Source organism: Lampetra planeri, chromosome 59, assembly GCF_965212315.1.
Source record: "Lampetra planeri chromosome 59, kcLamPlan1.2.h2, whole genome shotgun sequence".
NCBI classification, from domain to species: domain Eukaryota; kingdom Metazoa; phylum Chordata; class Hyperoartia; order Petromyzontiformes; family Petromyzontidae; genus Lampetra; species Lampetra planeri.
Window position 1 is genome coordinate 4,486,145 of NC_136165.1, and position 19,712 is coordinate 4,505,856.

General features: G+C 55.3%; 1 protein-coding gene across 1 annotated transcript in view; it reads left to right on the top strand.

Annotated features, from left to right (window-relative positions):
- Window positions 1-498: 498 nt before the first annotated feature.
- Window positions 499-19,712, top strand: part of ADAM10 (ADAM metallopeptidase domain 10) — a 25,139-nt gene continuing 5,925 nt past the window's right edge. The window contains exons 1-10 of the mRNA XM_078618691.1: window positions 499-1,113; window positions 8,838-9,006; window positions 10,703-10,821; window positions 12,040-12,240; window positions 12,861-12,997; window positions 14,760-14,891; window positions 15,314-15,406; window positions 17,141-17,324; window positions 18,492-18,655; window positions 18,946-19,129. Of these exons, the coding sequence (XP_078474817.1) occupies window positions 1,038-1,113; window positions 8,838-9,006; window positions 10,703-10,821; window positions 12,040-12,240; window positions 12,861-12,997; window positions 14,760-14,891; window positions 15,314-15,406; window positions 17,141-17,324; window positions 18,492-18,655; window positions 18,946-19,129 (1,459 nt within the window). The 5' untranslated portion in view covers window positions 499-1,037. The remainder of the gene's footprint in view (window positions 1,114-8,837; window positions 9,007-10,702; window positions 10,822-12,039; window positions 12,241-12,860; window positions 12,998-14,759; window positions 14,892-15,313; window positions 15,407-17,140; window positions 17,325-18,491; window positions 18,656-18,945; window positions 19,130-19,712) is intronic.

The following is a 19,712-nucleotide window of genomic DNA, read 5'->3' on the forward strand; positions in this document are numbered from 1 at the left end:
GAGGGGGAAGGGAGAGGAGGAGGGGGGGAGAGGAGGATGGGGAGATGGGGGAGGAGGAGGGGAGGAGGAGGGGAGGAGGAGGGGGGAGGAGGAGGAGGAGGGGGTGGAGGAGGGGGGGGAGGGAGAGGAGGAGGGGGGGGAGAGGAGGAGGAGGGGGGGAGAGGAGGAGGGGGGGGAGAGGAGGAGGAGGAGGGGGGGAGGAGGAGGAGGAGGAGGAGGAGGGAGGAGGTAGGGGAGAGGAGGAGGAGGAGGGGGAGGAGGGAGGAGGTAGGGGGGAGGAGGAGGAGGGGGGTGGAGGAGGAGGGGGAGGAGGGGGGGAGGAGGAGGAGGGGGGGAGGAGGTAGGGGGGTGGAGGAGGAGGGGGAGGAGGGGGAGGGGAGGAGGGAGAGGAGGAGGGGGTGAGGAGGAGGAGGAGGCGGTAGGAGGGGGAGGGGAGGAGGAGGCGGTAGGAGGGGGAGGGGGGGAGGAGGCTTCCATAATCGCGGAGGGAGTGCTCCCCCTGGTGGGAAGGGAGTGGTCGTCTGAACACAACGAGTCTGTGCTCTCTGTGTGTGTGCTGTGTGTGTGCTCTGGGTGTTCTCTCTGTGCTCTGCGCGTGCTCTGCTCTCTGTGTTCTCTAGGTGTGCTCTTCTGCTCTGGGTGCTCTCTGTGCTCTGTGTGTGCTCTCTGTGTGTTCTTTGTGTGTTCTCTCTGTGTGTGTGCTCTGTGTGTGTTCTCTGTGTGTGTGCTCTGTGTGTGTTCTCTGTGTGTGTGCTCTGTGTGTGTGCTCTGTGTGCTCTGCGTGCTCTGGGTGTTCGCGCGGCGATGCCTTTCGGCGGACATCGCCGCCGTCTCTCTCAGCCTGATCCTCCCGCTCTCTGCTTCCTCCAGTAACAAGGGCACGACGTACGTGCCTCACAGGCAGGGCAGGCAGGACAAGGCAGGGCAGGCAGGGCAGGCAGGACAAGGCAGGGCAGGCAGGCGTACAAGCAGGGCAGGCAGGGCAGGCAGGACAAGGCAGGCGTACAAGGCAGGGCAGGCAGAGATCTCCGGAGGCGATGCACCCCACGCGGACTCTCCTCCTCCTCATCATCATCGTGGCATCGCTCAGCTCGCCGAGCGCATCCAGCCGAGGTGAGGTGGACGGTGGTGCTGCTGGTGGTGGTGGTGGTGCTGGTGGTGCTGGTGGCGGTGGTGCTGGTGGCGGTGGTGCTGGTGGCGGTGGTGCTGGTGGCGGTGGTGCTGGTGGCGGTGGTGCTGGTGGCGGTGGTGCTGGTGGCGGTGGTGCTGGTGGCGGTGGTGCTGGTGGCGGTGGTGCTGGTGGCGGTGGTGCTGGTGGCGGTGGTGCTGGTGGCGGTGGTGCTGGTGGCGGTGGTGCTGGTGGCGGTGGTGCTGGTGGCGGTGGTGCTGGTCACACGAGTATTGGTGCTGGCGTGTCGGGGGCTGTCTGTTGTTGTTGTCGACTCAGCCTGGGATGAGTACCTGCGGTTGCGGTGTGTAAACATCGCCACTGGGGGAGACAAAGGCGGCCGGGCGTGGTGCTGGCCACCCACCCCCTCGCTTGCCCCACGGTGCCGGCCCTTCAATAGGTGCTGCTCGCTCACAGCACTTGCCCCGGCAGTCTGTTACGGGCTACACGGGGGCCCTTTGTCTGTGTCGCTCACGGCTACCATCAGTGGCTGAACATCTGAACCAAGTTCCCCCCCACGACTCTCGCTCGGCCTCCTCCAGCCGCTCAATCGACTCGGCCGAGCGTATTGACGCCCCCGTGAGCCCTGCGTGGTGCTGCTGGGGGAGAGACAAAGACGGCCGGGCGTGGTGGCCGCGCGCCCAGTCAACGTGAAGCCAATTCCTCGTGTGCCTTGCCCTCAATAAGCCCGTGACGCCGGTACAATGGGCATCTTCGTCTTCTTGCGTGCTGAGTGTGGCCATTGTATTGGGGGGGTGTGTGTGTGTGTCGTGGATGCGCTGTTTATTAACACGGAGGAGGATTTCGTCCGTAATGCAGGTTGTTGTTGTTGTTGTTGTGGTTGTTGTTTATTTGGTGGTGAGATCGCGCAAGTTTAAATGTGTCGTTGAACCCGCCACCACCCGACACTGCCACAATTAGCAAGGCGTTGTCACGTCAAGGGAGTGGTGCCAATTCGTTACAGCGCCACGCCGGTGTGTTGTTGGGAGAGCACATCCACTGTGATGTAGTAGTGCTGTGTAACATGTGGCTTTGTGTAGTGGTGTGTAACACGTGTCTCTGTAGTGCTGTGTAACAATGTGTCTTTGTGTGGCTTTGTGTAGTGCTGTGTAACATGTGTCTTTGTGTGTCTTTGTGGAGTGTTGTGTAACATGTGTCTTTGTGGAGTGTTGTGTAACAATGTGTCTTTGTGTGTCTTTGTGGAGTGTTGTGTAACAATGTGTCTTTGTGTGTCTTTCTGGAGTGTTGTGTAACATGTGTCTTTGTGGAGTGTTGTGTAAAATGTGTCTTTGTGGAGTGTTGTGTAACATGTGTCTTTGTGTGTCTTTGTGGAGTGCTGTGTACTGTTTGTCTTTGTGTGGCGCTGTGTAACATGTGTCTTTGTGTAGGGGTTAGAGGGCTGCACTACGAACCCGGTGACTCGAGTTCGATTCCCGCTCACAGCCACCACCGGTGACGATTATCAGAATCGGTCATGGGCCTCCCTTAGGTCGACTCAGCCTCAAATGAGTACCTGGTGCGGTGTGTCGTGTACATCGCCACTGGGGAGACAAAGGCGGCCGGGCGTGGTGCTGGCCACCCACCCCCTCGTGTGCCGTGCCGGCCTTCACAGGTGCTAAGCTAACAGCACTTGCCCCAACAGTCTAGCAATGCTATAGGGGGATCTTTGTATTTTGTCTTGTGTATATATGTACGGCATAGCTTTGTGTGTGTATGCACATATGTGTATAGGTGCTCGCTAACAGCACTTGCCCCTACAGTCTGTTAAGGCTATACGGGGGATCTTTGTCTTTGTATATGTGTGCATCTCAGTCTTGGTGTGTGTGTCTTTCTGTTTACGAGTGGCTCCTCTCAGCCACAGAATAGCAGGCCTCGGGGTGCCGTTCCATGTCCGTGCAGCACGTTGAACTTCTCTCGCACCGTACGTAGCCAATCGGAGGTGCGGGGAGATTAAAAACAACATCGACGGATTATCGCCGATTATAATAGTGAGTCCAGGAATAGGATGAGTCCAACGTTGTCATCGCCAGCTATGGTCGATCCACTGCCTGGATGAAAGCCTCCCAGTGCCAACCGTCACAATCCACCCCCATCCCCACACCTCCTTTGCTGCACGTGAAACGATTTCACCGTCTTGACGAATCTTCCGAGAGCGCGTTCCATCACCTCGGACTGTCCCCCCCCCCCATCCCTGACTTATCGACCACTGCCCTGTCGTAGCCTTGCAGGTCAACTCCGTGGCTTGCCCCCCACCCCACCCCCCCCCCCGGAGTTCCATCGTTCACCTACCCCAGTGTGGGTGAGTTTCAAGTTGATAACGTGGAACCACGTGGAGGACAGGATAGCGTCTCGCTTTGCAATCACAAACTAAACGACACTAAACCATTTTTGTTTTTATTTTTACAATGTAAAGGCCCACGGTGCTACATAGCTCACAACCGACCTGGCTGTCACAAATGATAGCTCAACGAAGTGGGATGATCATCATCATCATCGTCACGTGGGAATTTATAGCAGCCAAATACGGTAAACGCGTGACGTTGATTCTAAATGTGGAAGGAAAGAAATCGGAGGGCCGCGGAGAAAAATCCACGCGACCACGGCGAGAGAGAGACACGCAAACTCCAAATATACAGCAGCAGCAGGCATCTGGGTCGGGATCGAAGCCACGACCTCCTGTATACCAGGCGAGGTAGTTAACATCTCCTAGCCACCGTGATGATGATGATGAGAGAGAGACACGCAAACTCCAAATATACAGCAGCAGGCGTCAGGGTCGGGATCGAAGCCACGACCTCCTGTAGACCAGGCGAGGTAGTTAACATCTCCTAACCGTCGTGGTGATGATGATGATGAGAGACACGAAAACTCCAAATATACAGCAGCAGGCGTCAGGATTGGGACGGAACCCACGACCTCATTTGTCGTTTGTGTGTCTCTCTTCCCTGTGGTCGTGCGGATTCTTCTTGGGGTGCTCCAGTTTCTTCCTCCACGTGTAGAATCAACGTCACTGGGTTCGAGTATTCGTGTGTTTCCCCTCCACACCTGGAACGGAGACGCGGTTGGAGTGCTGTATTTGGCTGCTCTGTAAATTTCCACATGGTGACGAACCTCTTCGTCGAGCTATGATTTGTGGCCATGGTCGCTTCTGATAAAAAATAAAAGAGAGCTCTAATTAATTAGCTCAGTGGGCCATACTTGGTCAAAAGTGAAGATAATCGTAGTGAAATGGAATTGCGCGCGCACGTGGACTTGCATTGCTTCTTTGCACACCCCTCTGGATTGCAAGCCCAGAGTGGCCCCCCAACCATCACCAATCACGTGCACCAACATCGACACCTTTGATGTTTGCCGGGGCAATTGTGTCAACTCTTAGTCATTCTCTTGACAATCACTCGAGTCCAACCGCCTTAACCAGGTGGGTTTGGGGTGTGTGGGTGTGTGGCGTTAGGCCGGCCTTCACCTGTCGCTGTGTTGCGTTACAGCACCGGTGACGATTATCTGAACCGGTCCTGGGCCTTTTCCCTAGGTCGGCTCGGCCTCAATTGAGTACCTGGCGTGGTGTGTAAAAACATCGCCGCTGGGGAGACAAAGGCGGTCGGGCGTGGTGGTGGTGGTGGCCCCTCGTGTGCCCTGCCGGTCTTCATAGGTGCTACTCGCTGGCAGCACTTGCCTCAACAGTCTGTGCAGGTTTCGATTTAAAGCTTTCGTGACTGCAGGGATTCATCTTCTTTGTTCTTTCGGTAAAGTCACGTAGAAGGGAAGTAATAAAATAATAAAAATAAAACAAAATTAAATAATTCTCACGACGTTTCGGCTACAATGCAAGCAGCCGTCCTCAGGTGAAGAATGACGGCTGCTTGCGTTGTAGCCGAAACGTCGTGAGAATTATTTTATTATGTTTTATTTTTATTATTTTATTACTTCCCTTCTACGTGACTTTACCGAAAGAACCAAGAAGATGAGTCTGTGCAGGCTATACGGGGGACCTTTGTCTTTGTTGCCGAGATGATGGGGTAGCGGTAAGTGTAGTGGTTAGCTGAATTCAGCCAAAATCGTTGACGAATATCTGAACCGGTCCCAGGCCTCTCCTAGGTAGACTCGGCCTTGCATGAATACTGTAGCTGGTGCGGTGTGTAAACATCGCCATTGGGGAGACAAAGGCAGCCAGGAGTGGTGCTGGTCACCCACTTCCTCGTGTTGCCGTGCCGGCCTGACCGCCGCTACTCGCTAATGGCACTTGCCCCTACACTCTGTGAAATGCTACGCGGGGGATCTCTTCTCGTTTGTTGCACACGTGGCGACACATCGCATGGACTCGCACAAACGGAGGTTTGTCGTTAAGGTGCAGAGTCCAAGTGACTCACAGCACCACCTATATTGATCCCCAGGTGTGGGGGGGTCTATGGGGCACGTGCGCATGTGTGTGTGTGTGATGGCGGTAGTGTAGCGGTTAGCGCTACGCTGCGCTATGAACCCAGCGACACGAGTTCGATTCCCGCTCACGGCCAACACCAGTGACGATTATCTGAACCGGTCCCGGGCCTCTCCCCTAGGTCTACTCAGCCTCAAATGAGTACCTGGTGCGGTGTGTAAACATTGCCACTAGGGAGACAAAGGCGGTCGGGCGTGGTGCTGGCCACCCACCCCCTCGTGTGCCGTTCCGGTCTTCATAGGTACTCGCTAACAGTACTTGCCCCTACAGTCTGTTCAGGCTATACGGGGGATCTTTGTCTTTTGTGATGACCACATGCTGTGGTGCTGCGGCCGTCTCAAATGCCCTTCCAATATCAGGAAGCCACAGGGAGCTTTTATATCATCTAGATTGCAAACGCATTTATTTACAACTGCTTTTGGTGTTTAGTTCGTTGTCCTTCCCCCACACCTGCGATTAGCACGTTTGGGCTATGTATGGTGCGAAAGAAGTTCAACATTTTCAGCCCCGTGTGAGTTGGTGGGACAATTTATCCGAGGATACGGTGGTCTGGACAAGGCTGAGGGCCGTCCATTGTGCATGCAATGCGGTGGTCTCGTGAGATGCATGCAAGGCGTGTTGGCTTGGTGAAAAGATGAGGGCCTGGTTTAAAGAGGCCAGGGCCGTGGGGCTGTTCTTGTGCCCTGGAGGACCCTGACCCTCTGCTCACTCTCATTAAGGACCCTCGTGATGAATTAGCACTCTAATTATTTCACTTGTTTATCCAGGAAAGCCTGAAGAAGTCTAAAGACTCGTTTTTTTAGGAGGTGCTGCTGCTGCTGCTGCGTGTAATCCCAAATGAGTAATTTGCAGGTAAATGTTTTTGGCATTGGAACGTTTGGCCAGGTTGTTTGTAACTTTTCTTTAGATTGTTTCGGCTGATGGTGGGCAAGCCCGGGCAAAGCTACGTGTCCAGGAGTCGGAGCTATTCCCTGTTCGCCTTGGGGTGCGACAGGGATGTCCTCTGGCCCCAACACTATTTAACATATTTTTTTAAACACGTAATTCAACAAGTTTTCAATCGCTGTACCGGAGGAATTTCCATCTGGAACAGCAGATACAATGGGAGGCTGATCTGATCGATGCCCGGGTGCGGTCAAGGGTTGGCACCCTACTGGTCAACCATGTTATGTATGCCGATGATCTGGTGATTGCTGCTCTCTCTGAGGAGGAGTTGGAGACGCCGCTGCTGAACCTGGAGTGTGCCACTAAAAGATGGCCATTACCATCAGCCTCACCAAAACAAAGCACATGCCTGGGTATGTCATGTTATCGAATACTCCACCCCCTCAACTCCCTATGAGTGTTGGGGCAGTTGTGGAGAGAGTGGGGTAGTTCCTGTACCCGGGCAGTGTGTTCATGACCAGTTCTGGTTTGGCAGCAGAAGTCTCACCTCGAATCAGTCAAACGGCATTATCTTTTCATCGCCTGCGTAACGCCGTGTAGAAGCTACTTGGCCTGTCGCTCCACACGAAGCTCCAGGTCTTCTCGGCCACAGTCATGCCCTCAATTCTCTACGCATGCGAAACGTGGACCCCCATTATAGGAACATTTGCACCGGCTTTAAGCAGGCTGGGTTGTACGAGAACCTCACAGATCCTTGAAATATCGCGACAATATCCCATCATAATACGGGTTTTTCCACTTTTTTCTTGCAAGAAAACTGAAACTTTTTTACAAGGATTCATGTCTGCATTAACCACAATACTTGCAGTCAAAATGCAAACAAAAAACACACTGATAATACAGGGTGACCCAAAAAAAACGGGCCCCAACTCTAATTAGGCCCCGTTTCTTAGTGTTTTGTCCGAACGAAATGAAACTTTGGTCATAACTAGTTTATTATATTCGAAACATCAAATCAAAACACTAGGGTCTTTGGCCTTTTTTTCTCCGTTCTACAGCATGTGTTCTAGATGGCCTCCATTTAGCTCCGTGCATTTCTTGAGGCGCAGCACGAAGTTGTCCATGACGTTCTTACAGACTGAATTGGTAATGGCTCTCATCTCCTCCCTGATGGTTTCCTTGAGTTCCGTGATGGTTCAGTCTCACGGGACATACCGAGGGACTGACTTCGCTTACGCACAGAGCGTTTCGGACTCTGCTGGAGAGACTCTCTCACACTTTCGACCAGCTCGGCTGTTCGCTTCTTGGGACGTCCCGAGTGGCTTGGACGGTTCTCACTGACAGCGTTGAGGTTCTCCACGGTCCCATACTTCTCGAAGTGGGCCACCCAGTTCTGAATTCTGCTTTTGGATGGAGCCTTTTCACATTCGAACTGACGCATGAAACTGTCCTGGGTTTTCTTGAACGAGCCTGTCTTGTAGTAAAATTTAACACAGTGTATTCTTTGTCCCAGCTCCCACTGGGGTCTTGGTGTACTCACGGTCGTTGATTCTGCCATGTCCTGTAAAATAAGGGCAATCGGTGAATAAATAAAGGAGATATCACATAAAGTGTACACGGGGCCCGTTTTTTTTGGGTCACCCTGTATATGCATTGTCCTTGAAACTGATTGGTCCACACAAGAGACAGCTTTCTTTCTTTTCTGAATCCGTGTAAAATGTTTCAGTTTTGTTGCCAGAAAAAAGGGGAAAAACCCCTATTATTATATTTTGGTACTGGCAAAGAAGGTCTAATGATGTAAATATCCCATCGGTGAGCTCCTCCGGCAGGCGAGGCTGCATTGGCTGGGTCATGTTGCCCGCATGCCCAGCCACTGCAAACGCAACCGCTTCTGTTTCGCCGGATAGAGACGGGGGGCTAAACAGGCGTGGCACGGGCTAGAGGGGAGATGGACTGACGCGGTGATTTGGAGCCGAGTGGACTTGCCGATGACTGCGGAGGAGGCGGCTTGTGAAGGACGCCACTACCGTGCCGGTTGGAGGCAGTCGCCCCGCAGCAACCACGGACCTCGCAGGAGCGACGCTCGTCGCGACGACATCAACGAGCGGCGCGCGCCCGGGGGTGGCTAAAACGACGCGGCGAGTTGGCGCAGCGGGTTGTAGAGGAGAGGGGAGGTGGGGGCTAAACGGGCATGGCACGGGTAGTGGGGGGGAGGGGCATAGGGAAAAATGAACCCTAACCCAGCGTCTCCCGAACCACGCCGGGCCGGTTTGGCACGGGGGACCCCGTCGCGACGCGGCTGTGCGGTGCGGCGGGGAAACGGACCGGAGCGAGTCGTTCTGCGCGCAGGAGCGGGGGTTGCCGGCGGCCCGGGCCGGGGCCTGGGCAGCTACATCCGCCGCTACGAGGGCCTCTCCTACGACACGGAGGACGTCCACACGCAGCACGAGCGCGTCCGGCGCGCCGCCCTGGGCCGGCAGACGGCGCAGCTCAGCCTCCGCTTCTCGGCGTACGGACGGTAGGACGCGTACGGCACGGGTACGGCACGGGTACGGCACGGGTACGGCACGGGTACGGCACGCGTACGGCACGGGTACGGCACGCATACGGCACGCTCACGGCACGCGTACACCACGCGTGTGGCACGCTGTGGATTTCACACCTGATGATGATTGCTTGTGTTGCAGTCGAAACGTCGTGAGAATTTTTATTGTTTTATATTTAGATTATTTTATTATTTCCCTTCTACGTGACTTTACTGAAAGAACCAAGAATATGAACCGTTCGAGCATGAACGCCACGAAGATGAACAGTGGTGGTGGTGGTGGAAGGCCCCACAGAGCTGTTAGTTGATTTTGTTCAGAAGCGACGTTACCATCACAAACGAAAGCTCAACGAAGTGGGCTTAACATCATCATCGTCGTCACGTGGGAATTTAAAGCGGTAGCCAAATGACTCCAGACGCGCACGGCGTTGATTCTAAACAACAACAGCAGCAGCAGCATCGGCAACAGTCCCAGACCACACCAAGACAACAACAACAACACGTGGTTAGATTGCACTTGAAAATTGAACGTATCGATGACGCACAGCGGTCAAGGGTCAAAGTGACAAATCACATTTGGCTCCCGGTGCGGCTGGACTGGGCTGGACGCCAACAGTGAAAGAATAGAGTGATTATAAATAATACATAAACATTGTTACGGAACTTAACCTGTGCGTACATTTGAAAATCAAACTCAACACACATTTGTCCAAACCTACTGTGGGCTTCAAAAGCAGAGCATAAATATATAAACGTTTCGGACATTGGACCTTGTTTAGAGCGCGTAATAGCGTGCCCCAAAACCCGACCTGTTCCGTATTTTTTTTACTCTTAAAGCCACTGTGGTGTTGACACGGAACGGGTTGAATTGTTGTTGTTCGTCTTGGTTTTTTCGGTAAAGTCACGTAGAATAAAATAATAAAAATTAAACATAATAAAATATCATAATATAAAATGTTCCTTGTGGCGGTACCCCGGGGTACTCAATAATAATACAGAATGGCCGAGGCAATTAAATATGTTATTTATGGGACACAATTTTTTCCAGGGGTGTACTTCACTCCGCGACTGGGGTACCACTCAATCCGACATCAGTGCCACTCCGCGATGTCGACACGCAGCGATGATGCTTGCGCTGAAACCCTGAACGCTCGCGGTACGCACCGTGGTGGTGGTGCATCGTGGTGGTGGTGGTGCATCGTGGTGGTGGTGCATCGTGGTGGTGGTGGTGGTGCATCGTGGTGGTGGTGGTGCATCGTGGTGGTGGTGCATCGTGGTGGTGGTGGTGGTGCATCGTGGTGGTGGTGGTGCATCGTGGTGGTGGTGGTGCATCGTGGTGGTGGTGGTGCATCGCAGTGTACAGCTCGAGTCTAGACGAGTCGATTGCCGCATCGCCGACCATCGACAGACTAAGAATGACTGCCGGGGTACCGCCATGAGGTTCAAATATACAGCAGGCGCCAGGGTCGGAGTGGAACCCAAGACCTCCTGTGTACCTGCCAAGGTAGTCAACATCTCCGTGCCACCGTGGCACCGCCACACGAAGGCGGCCGGGACGTGGCGCTGGCCACCCCCTCGGTGCGCCGTGGCCGGACCTCCGTAGGCGGCGCTCTCCGTGCTCTGGCGATCCCCTTGACGCTCCGTGCTGCGTCGCTTGCGCCGCCCGCAGGGACTTCCACCTGCGGCTGCGGAGAGACGTCTCCCTCTTTGTGGACGACTTCCGGGTGGAGACCAGCGGCGTGGAGGAGACGTACGACACGGCGCACATCTACACGGGCTCGCTGCACGGTGAGACCACGCATCGACACGGCGCACATCTACACGGGCTCGCTGCACGGTGAGACCACACATCGACACGGCGCACATCTACACGGGCTCGCTGCACGGTGAGACCACACATCGACACGGCGCACATCTACATGGGCTCGCTGCACAGTGAGACCACCCATCGACACGGCGCACATCTACACGGGCTCGCTGCACGGTGAGACCACACATCGACACGTCACACATCTACACGGGCTCGCTGCACGGTGAGACCACACATCGACACGGCGCACATCTACATGGGCTCGCTGCACAGTGAGACCACCCATCGACACGGCGCACATCTACACGGGCTCGCTGCACGGTGAGACCACACATCGACACGTCACACATCTACACGGGCTCGCTGCACGGTGAGACCACACATCGACACGGCGCACATCTACATGGGCTCGCTGCACAGTGAGACCACCCATCGACACGGCGCACATCTACACGGGCTCGCTGCACGGTGAGACCACACATCGACACGGCGCACATCTACATGGGCTCGCTGCACAGTGAGACCACCCATCGACACGGCGCACATCTACACGGGCTCGCTGCACGGTGAGATGGGGGTGGGGTGGGGTGGGGGGTGACGGAGGGGGGGGGGCAGTGGGTTGACCTTGGGGGTGGGGGGTGGGGGGTGGGGGGTGGGGGTGAGCTGGGCCATGTTAATCTATGGGCAATGTTAGTCTATATGAAAGGGTGATCTATGGGCAATGTTAGTCGAGAGGCAATGTTAATCTATGGGCAATGTTAGTCTATGGGCAATGTTAGTCTATGAGCAGTGTTAGTCTAGGGGCAATGTTAGTCTATGGGTAATGTTAGTCTATGGGCAATATTAGTCTATGGGTAATGTTAGTCTATGGGCAATATTAGTCTATGGGAAATGCTAGTCTACGGGCAATGTTAGTCTATGGGCAGTGTGAGTCTATGGGCAATGTGAGTCTATGGGCAGTGTTAGTCTATGGGCAATGTTAGTCTATGGGCAATGTTAGTCTATGGGCAATGTTAGTCTATGGGCAATGTTAGTCTATGGGCAATGTTAGTCAATGGACCGCACAGTAAAACCACTGTGGTTTGTGCTCCTTCAACGGAGGTGGGAGGAGGAACGTCAAACGACACGCGAACTCTCCCTCTGATGAAGCTCATCTCTGCCCCGCCCCCACGCCCCCCCCCCCCGCACGGTGCCAGGCGAGCCGGGCTCGCGGTGCCACGGCTCGGTGCTGGGCGGGCGCTTCGAGGGCGTCGTGACGACCGCCACGGACGGCACCTTCTACGTGGAGCTAGCGGAGCGCTACCCAGAGACGGGCACCGCCACCGCCGCCGCCACCACCGCCACCACCGCCGCCACCGCACCCTTCCATTCCGTCATCTACCATGAGGACGACATTGGTGAGATGATGATGACGACGATGACGATGATGACGACTATGACAATAACGATGATCTTGACTTAGCGCTTTCGTGACTGCAGGAATTAATATTCTTTGGGTCTTTAAGTAAAGTCACATCGATAGGTTCAAAGAAAATAGATTTTTTTAATTTTTTTTGTTATTTTTCTTTGAACCTTTCTACGTGACTTTACCGAAAGACCCAAAGATTATGAATAATAATGATGATGATGACGACTATGACAATAACGACGATAACGACGATAATGATGACGATGATGACGATGACGATAATGATGACGACGATGACGACGAAGATGACGAAGATGATGACGACGATAATGACGACGACGATGACGAGGATGTCATCGATGATGATGACGACGACGATAATGACGACGACGATAATGATGACGATAATGATGATGATGACGATGATGACGACTACGATAATGACGACAATGATGATCAAGGATGATAATGATGATGACGATGCGAGAGCCACCGCCGTGGCTGCCTTGCAGCGAGGGGGTAAGATCGCTTCGCTGGTCGTCGTCGTCCTCCTCGTTATCTTCACCGTCATCAGCGTTCGGGGGGGTTGCTCGTGGTGTCTCTGCCCAGACGACCCCCGCGGCCGCCACCACGGAGGCGGCCGCGGGGAGAGTGGCGGCTGTGCCGATGGCGCCGTCTTCCAGCGCATGGCCGCGTTCCAGCGCCGAGCGGGGCACGCGGAAGATGACGACGGAGCACGTGACCAGGTCAGCGCGGTGGGGGCGGCAAGATGCTCACTCGGCTAGGGAATGTTTTATTTTGCCAGGTCAGGCCCGCTGAGCTACGTAGCTCTTTTTCAGAAGCGACCAAGTGGCTCATCATCATCATCATCACGTGGCAATGTGTGGCAGCCAAATACGCGAGATGATGCTGATGCTAAATGTGGGAGGGAAAAAGCGGAGGACCCGGAGAAAAGTCCACGCGACCACGGGGAGAGAGAGAGACACGCAGGCATCAGAGTTGGAATCGAACCCACGACTTCTTGCATATCAGACGATTGGGTTATCAACTTGCCACCTGGGATACAGGAGGTCATGGGTTCGATCCCGACCCTTGACGCCTGCTGTGCATTTGGAGTTTGCGTGTCTCTCTCTCTCTCGCCGTGGTCACGTGAATTTTTCTTGGGTCCTCCGGATTTTCCCTGCACATTGAGAATCGACGTCACGCATTTCGAGTATTTCGCCGCTACAATGTCCACGTGATATATCGCTTCGTTGAGCTATAATTTGTGATGGGCAGGTCCCTTCTGAAGGATAGCTACGTAGCTCAGTGGGCCTTAACCTGGTAAAAAAAAAAAAATGTAAGAGTTTAAGTTTATCTCGAATGTGTTTGAGCTGAGATGCTGTACCCTGCACACACACAAACAACCCTGAGCCGGTGTTGGACATTCCACATTCCTATGATGGGGTGGAGATCGTTCTAGAAACTTCCACGGGGGGATGGGGGAGGGGCAGGAGAGGGCAGGGGAGGCCTCATGCCAAAAATGTCAAGCTTTTTATCAGCCGGGCATGAATAAAACAACTTCAAGTGTAATTAGGGCAGATGTTCCGGATACATACTTGAGTTCCAGCCAGTTTTGTCACGGACTTAACACAGCGCTGTTGTTGTTCTGAAGGGTTTTACTGTGCGCTCATCAGCGTGGTAACGCTTCCGTGGTGGGCAGGCCTCCTCATCAAGAGTGAGCGATAACAAATGTTCAGACTTGCTGGCTCCCCCGTATAGCCTGAAACAGACTGTAGGGGCAAGTGCTGTTAGCGAGTAGCACTTATGAAGGCCGGAACGGCGCACGAGGGGGTGGGTGGCCAGCACCACGCCCGGCCGCCTTTTTCTCTCCAGTGGTGACGTTGGAATACCGCTCCAGGTACTCATTTGAGGCTGAGTGTACCTAGGGGAGGCCTAGGACCAGTTCAGATAATCGTCACTGGTGTTGGCCGTGAGCGGATATCGAACCCGGGAGTGCCGGGTTTGTAGCAAAGTGTGCCAACCGCTGCACAATCACTCCTCCTTCCACACACTCGGACACACAACAAAGACAAAGATCCCCCGTATAGCTACAACAGACTTTTGGGGCAAGTGCTGTTAGCGAGTGGCACCTATGAAGGCCGGAACGGCACACGAAGGGGGTGGGTGGCCAGCACCACGCCCGGCCGCGTTTGTCTCCCCAGTGGTGATGTTTACACATTTGCATCAGGTACCGCTCCTTCCATATATACACACACACACGCACACACACACGCACACACACGTCCTCACAGCCAAACATCACTCGCCACCCTCCCCTTATCAAACTATTTGGTGATGCTGCTGCCGCTTTGACAGCGGTGCAGGGGCGCAGTTAGCGACAAGAACAACAAGAAAACTCTCAACCGGAATGGGTGTGCGATGTCGGCCCTCGCGGTGCAGAGTGGTGGCGGTGGTGGCGGCGGTGGCGGTGGTGGCGGTGGTGGTGGCGGTGCCGGTGGTGGTGGTGGTGGCGGTGGTGGTGCCGCGGTGCGTGGCACACGCAGCGTCCCGGGGGACAGGAACACGTGCCTCCTCTTCATCCAGGCCGACCACTTCTTCCACAAGTTCTACGGCAGCCGCGAGGCCGTCATCGCACAGGTGAGCGACGCGCGCACCTGGCACCGCACGTGGCACCGCGCGCGTTTTACAGCGTGCCTTTTACAGCACGCGTGTCACAGCGTATGTCACCGCACGTGTCACCGTGCCCCATCGGCCAACACCATTGACGATTATATTAACTGAACCGGTCCTGGGCCTCCCCAAGGTCGACTTGGCCTCCCCAAGGTCGACTTGGCCTCAAATGAGTATGTAAACATCACCACTCGGGAGACAAAGGAGGCCGGGAGTGGTGCTGGCCACTCACCCCCTCGTGCGCTGTTCCGGCCTTCGTAGGTGCTCGCTTAAAAGCACTTGCCCCAACGGTCTGTTAAAGGCTACGCGGGTGGACCTTGGTCTCTGTCAGTTTCGCGACACGCGTGTTTCTCCGCGTGTTTCTCCGCGTGTCTCTCCACGTGCGTCAGATTGCGAGCCACGTGAAGGCGATCGACAGCATCTACCAGAACACCAACTTCAACGGAATCCGGGGCATCAACTTCATGGTGAAGAGGGTCCGGGTGAGTGGCCGTCCGTCGTGCGCCGGGCCGCTCGCAGAGGCTCCTCGGGGCCCTGGACAGGACAAAATTGTTTTAATTTGTTTTTTCGTTTCCAGGTAAGGCCCACTGAGCTACGTAGATGTTTTTGCGGAAGCGAGCCTGGCCATCGCAAACGATAGCTCGACGGAACCGGCTCACCGCGTGCAAATGTACAGCGGCGGCAGGCGAAAAAAACAAAAGCGTGATGTCGATTCTAGACTTGGAGGGAAAAACCGCAGGCAGCCCGGAGAAAAATCCACGCGACCACGGGGAGAGAGACACGCAGACTCCGAATATACAGCAGGCGTCGGGGTCGGGATAGAACTCACGACCTCCTGTGTACCAGGCGAAGTAGTCAACATCTCCTAGCCACCGTGGAATGCCCCCCGCCCGCCCCCCTGCCCCCCCCCCCCACCGCCCCTCCCCCCTCCTGGCCCACCCCCCTGGCCCCCCTGGCCTCCCCCATGGCCCCGTTCTACAGCGCCGCGGTCAGAATTCTCGAGCTCACAACGGGAAGGCGGCCGAGGTTTCAATCCCCCTATAGGCTGCCGACTCATCCCCATCATACCCACTAAGGGGGGTGGATAAACTAAGTTCGATGTTATTGTAGACAGCAGAGGTGTGGACTCGAGTCATGTGACTTGGACTCGAGTCAGACTCGAGTCATGAATTTGATGACTTGCGACTCGACTTGGACTTGCATAACAATGACTTTGTCCCACCTCTGGTAGACAGTAACATAGTGGGTCGCGATGCGCAACGATCGCGTCCATGATAAGAGCAGCAACAACAAAACAAAACAACACGAGTCAAGCTCGTGGAGTTTCCCGCACCTGCGATTACCACGGTTGGCTACGTACGGTGCGAAAGAAGTTCAACATACACATACGACACGAACAAATACGTGATAAGGTCGCTTTTACGGCCGTCTGGAATGCTCTTCCTTCAAATGTTAAGAAGCCACTTTGAAATCATCATCGAGATTGGAAAACTCATTTCTTTCAAACTCGTTTTTGTGTTTAGTTTGTTGTCCTTCCCCCGCACCCCCGATTAGCACGGTTAGATTCGTACGGTGCAAAAGAAGTTCAACATACACACTGCACCATAGACTCAACACTGCCCCTAGACTCAACACTGCCCCTAGACTCAACACTGCCCATAGACTCAACACTGCCCCATAGACTGAACACTGCCCATAGACTCAACACTGCCCCATAGACTCAACACTGCCCCATAGACTGAACACTGCCCATAGACTCAACACTGCCCCATAGACTTAACACTGCCCATAGACTCAACACAGTCCCATAGACTCAACACTGCCCCATAGACTGAACACTGCCCATAGACTCAACACTGCACCATAGACTCAACACTGCCCATAGACTCAACACTGCCCCATAGACTCAACACTGCCCCATAGACTGAACACTGCCCATAGACTCAACACTGCACCATAAACTCAACACTACCCATAGACTCAACACTACCCATAGATTCAACACTGCACCATAGACTCAACACTACCCCATAGACTCAACACTGCACCATCGACTCAACACTGCCCATAGGCTCAACACTGCCCGTAGACTCAACACTGCCCATAGACTCAACACTGCACCATAGACTCAACACTGCACCTCCGATTGACTTTGAACGGCGCGAAACAAGTACAGGAAGTGCAACGTCGCGCCGCCGTTGTGACGCCGCGTGCAGATCAACGGCACGGAGGAGGAGCGCGACCCCACGAACCCCTTCCGCTTTGCCAACATCGGCGTGGAGAAGTTCCTGGAGCTCAACTCGGAGCAGAACCACAACGACTACTGCCTCGCCTACGTGTTCACCGACCGCGACTTCGACGACGGCGTGCTCGGCCTCGCGTGGGTCGGAGCCCCCGCCGGTGAGCGCGCACGCGGCGGCTGCGGCGGCGTGCGACGCTGCGCGACAGCGCGGTGAAGTTTGCGACTCGTCTTCTTGGTTCTTTCGGTAAAGTCGTCACGTAGAAGGGAAGTCATAAAATGATAAAAATATAACATAATAAAATACAATTTTCACGACGTTTCGGCCACAACGCAAGCAGCCGTCCTCAGGCGAAGAACCGGTCTGTCGGAAAGGCAGCGTCTGAATGTCTTTCCGACACACCTGTTCTTCAGCTGAGGACGGCTGCTTGCGTTGGGGCTGAAACGTCGTGAGAATTATTTTATAATGTTTTATTTTATTGTTTTAATTGTTTCCATTCTACGTGAATTTACCGAAAGAACCAAGAAGATGAATCCCTGCAGTCACGAAAGCTTTAAATTGAAATTTGTGACTCATCTTCTTGGTTCTTTCGGTAAAGTCGTCACGTAGAAGGGAAATAATAAAATAATACAAATAAAACATAATGAAATAATTCTCACGACGTTTCGGCCACAACGCAAGCAGCCGTCCTCAGGTGAAGACCAGGTCTGTCGGGAAGACAGCGTCTGAATGAAACACCCCAGGCTTGGAGCGTATATTTAAGCTGCTGGGTTGGAGGGGGAAGAGCGCCTTGACTAAATAATTTGCATATCAAGAGGGTGGTGGCGGTCGCGTCGGTGAGTGACGACGTCTTTTAAAAACGGCGGCGCCGCGGCAGCCGCCGCTGCTGCTGCTGCCGCTGCTGCTGCTGCTGCTGTTGCTGTTGTTGCTGCTGTTGTTGTTGCTGCTGCTGCTGTTGCTGCTGCTGTTGCTGCTGCTGCTGTTGCTGCTGCTGCCGCTGCTGCCGCTGTTGCCGCTGCTGTTGCCGCTGCTGCTGCTGTTGCCGCTGCTGTTGCTGCTGCTGCTGCTGTTGCCGCTGCTGTTGCCGCTGCTGCTGCTGCTGCCGCTGCTGCTACGCCCCTCAAAACAAAATGAACGCCGAGCCGCTCGCGCGTCTCGAGACCCGGCGTGGAACGGGCAACACCCGCCGCCCTGCGGCCCGCAGACGTCGTCGGAAACGCGAAACGGGTTCGTGAGCGCGTGCTCGTCGCCACGCGCCGGGGTACGAACCCGGCGGTTCGAGTCCCGCTCGCCGCCAATGCCCCACGACGAATTTCGGGGTCCGCAGGGAGCTCGGGCGGCATCTGCGAAAAGAACAAGCTGTACTCTGACGGGAAGAGGAAGTCGCTGAACACGGGCATCATCACGGTGAAGAACTACGGGGCGCACGTGCCCCCCAAGGTGTCGCACATCACCTTCGCCCACGAGATCGGCCACAACTTCGGCTCGCCGGTGAGGGACGACGCACCATGGGGAGACGGGGAGACGTGACGCGGGGACACTTGGAGAGACGCGCGCGGGGAGACACACGGGGAAGATGCACGCGGGGAGACACACGGGGAGACATGGAGATGGGAGACAGGGAGCCTTGGGGAGACACGGCGGAGAAACACACAGGGAGACGCACGGGGAGACGCGTGGGGAGACACGTTGATGAATAAATGTCCGGATGATCCTATAATTTAATGGACGGTAAATGGACGAACAAACGTGGCAATGGGCTGGCGTGCGTGCGTGCGCAGCACGACTCGGGCCTGGATTGCACCCCGGGGACGTCGCTGAGCCCCGACGCCAAGGAGCGCGGCAACTTCATCATGTACGCACGCGCCACCTCGGGCGACCGGCCCAACAACAACCGCTTCTCGCCGTGCAGCATGCGCAACATCAGCCTCGTGCTCGCCTCCAAGCGCCACCACTGCTTCGTCGGCAAGTGGCCCGGCGCACTCGTACGTGCGCGTGCGTGAGTGTGTGTGTGTGAGGGTGTGTGAGTGTGTGTGAGGGTGTGTGAGTGTGTGTGTGTGAGTGTGTGCCAACTGGGTCTGCCCCGTGACCTCCTGCCAGCTGGCGTTCGACACTTCACGTGGCCTCAAGGTGCACATGGCCTGGCACAAGCGTCGTGGTGACGTCACCGCCACTTAGTGGCGAATGGCGGTTGTTGAGTGTGTGCGTGCGTGTGTGCGTGCGTGAGTGTGTGAGTGTGTGTGTGCGGGGAGCGGCGTTGTAGCGGTTAGCGCTACGCTGCGCTACGAACCCGGCGATCTGGGTTCGATTCCCGCTGACGGCCAACACCGGTCCTGGGCCTCCCCGAGATCGACCTCAAATGAGTACCCGGTGCGATGTGTGAGCATTGCCACCGGGGAGACAAAGGCGGTCGGGCGTGGTGTTGGCCACCCACCCCCTCGTGTGCCGTGCCGGCCTCTGTAGGTGCTCGCTAACAGCACTTGCCCCAACAGTCTGTTGAGGCTACACGGGGGATCTTTCCCGAGCCAGCTTAGCCGCAGCTCGGGGT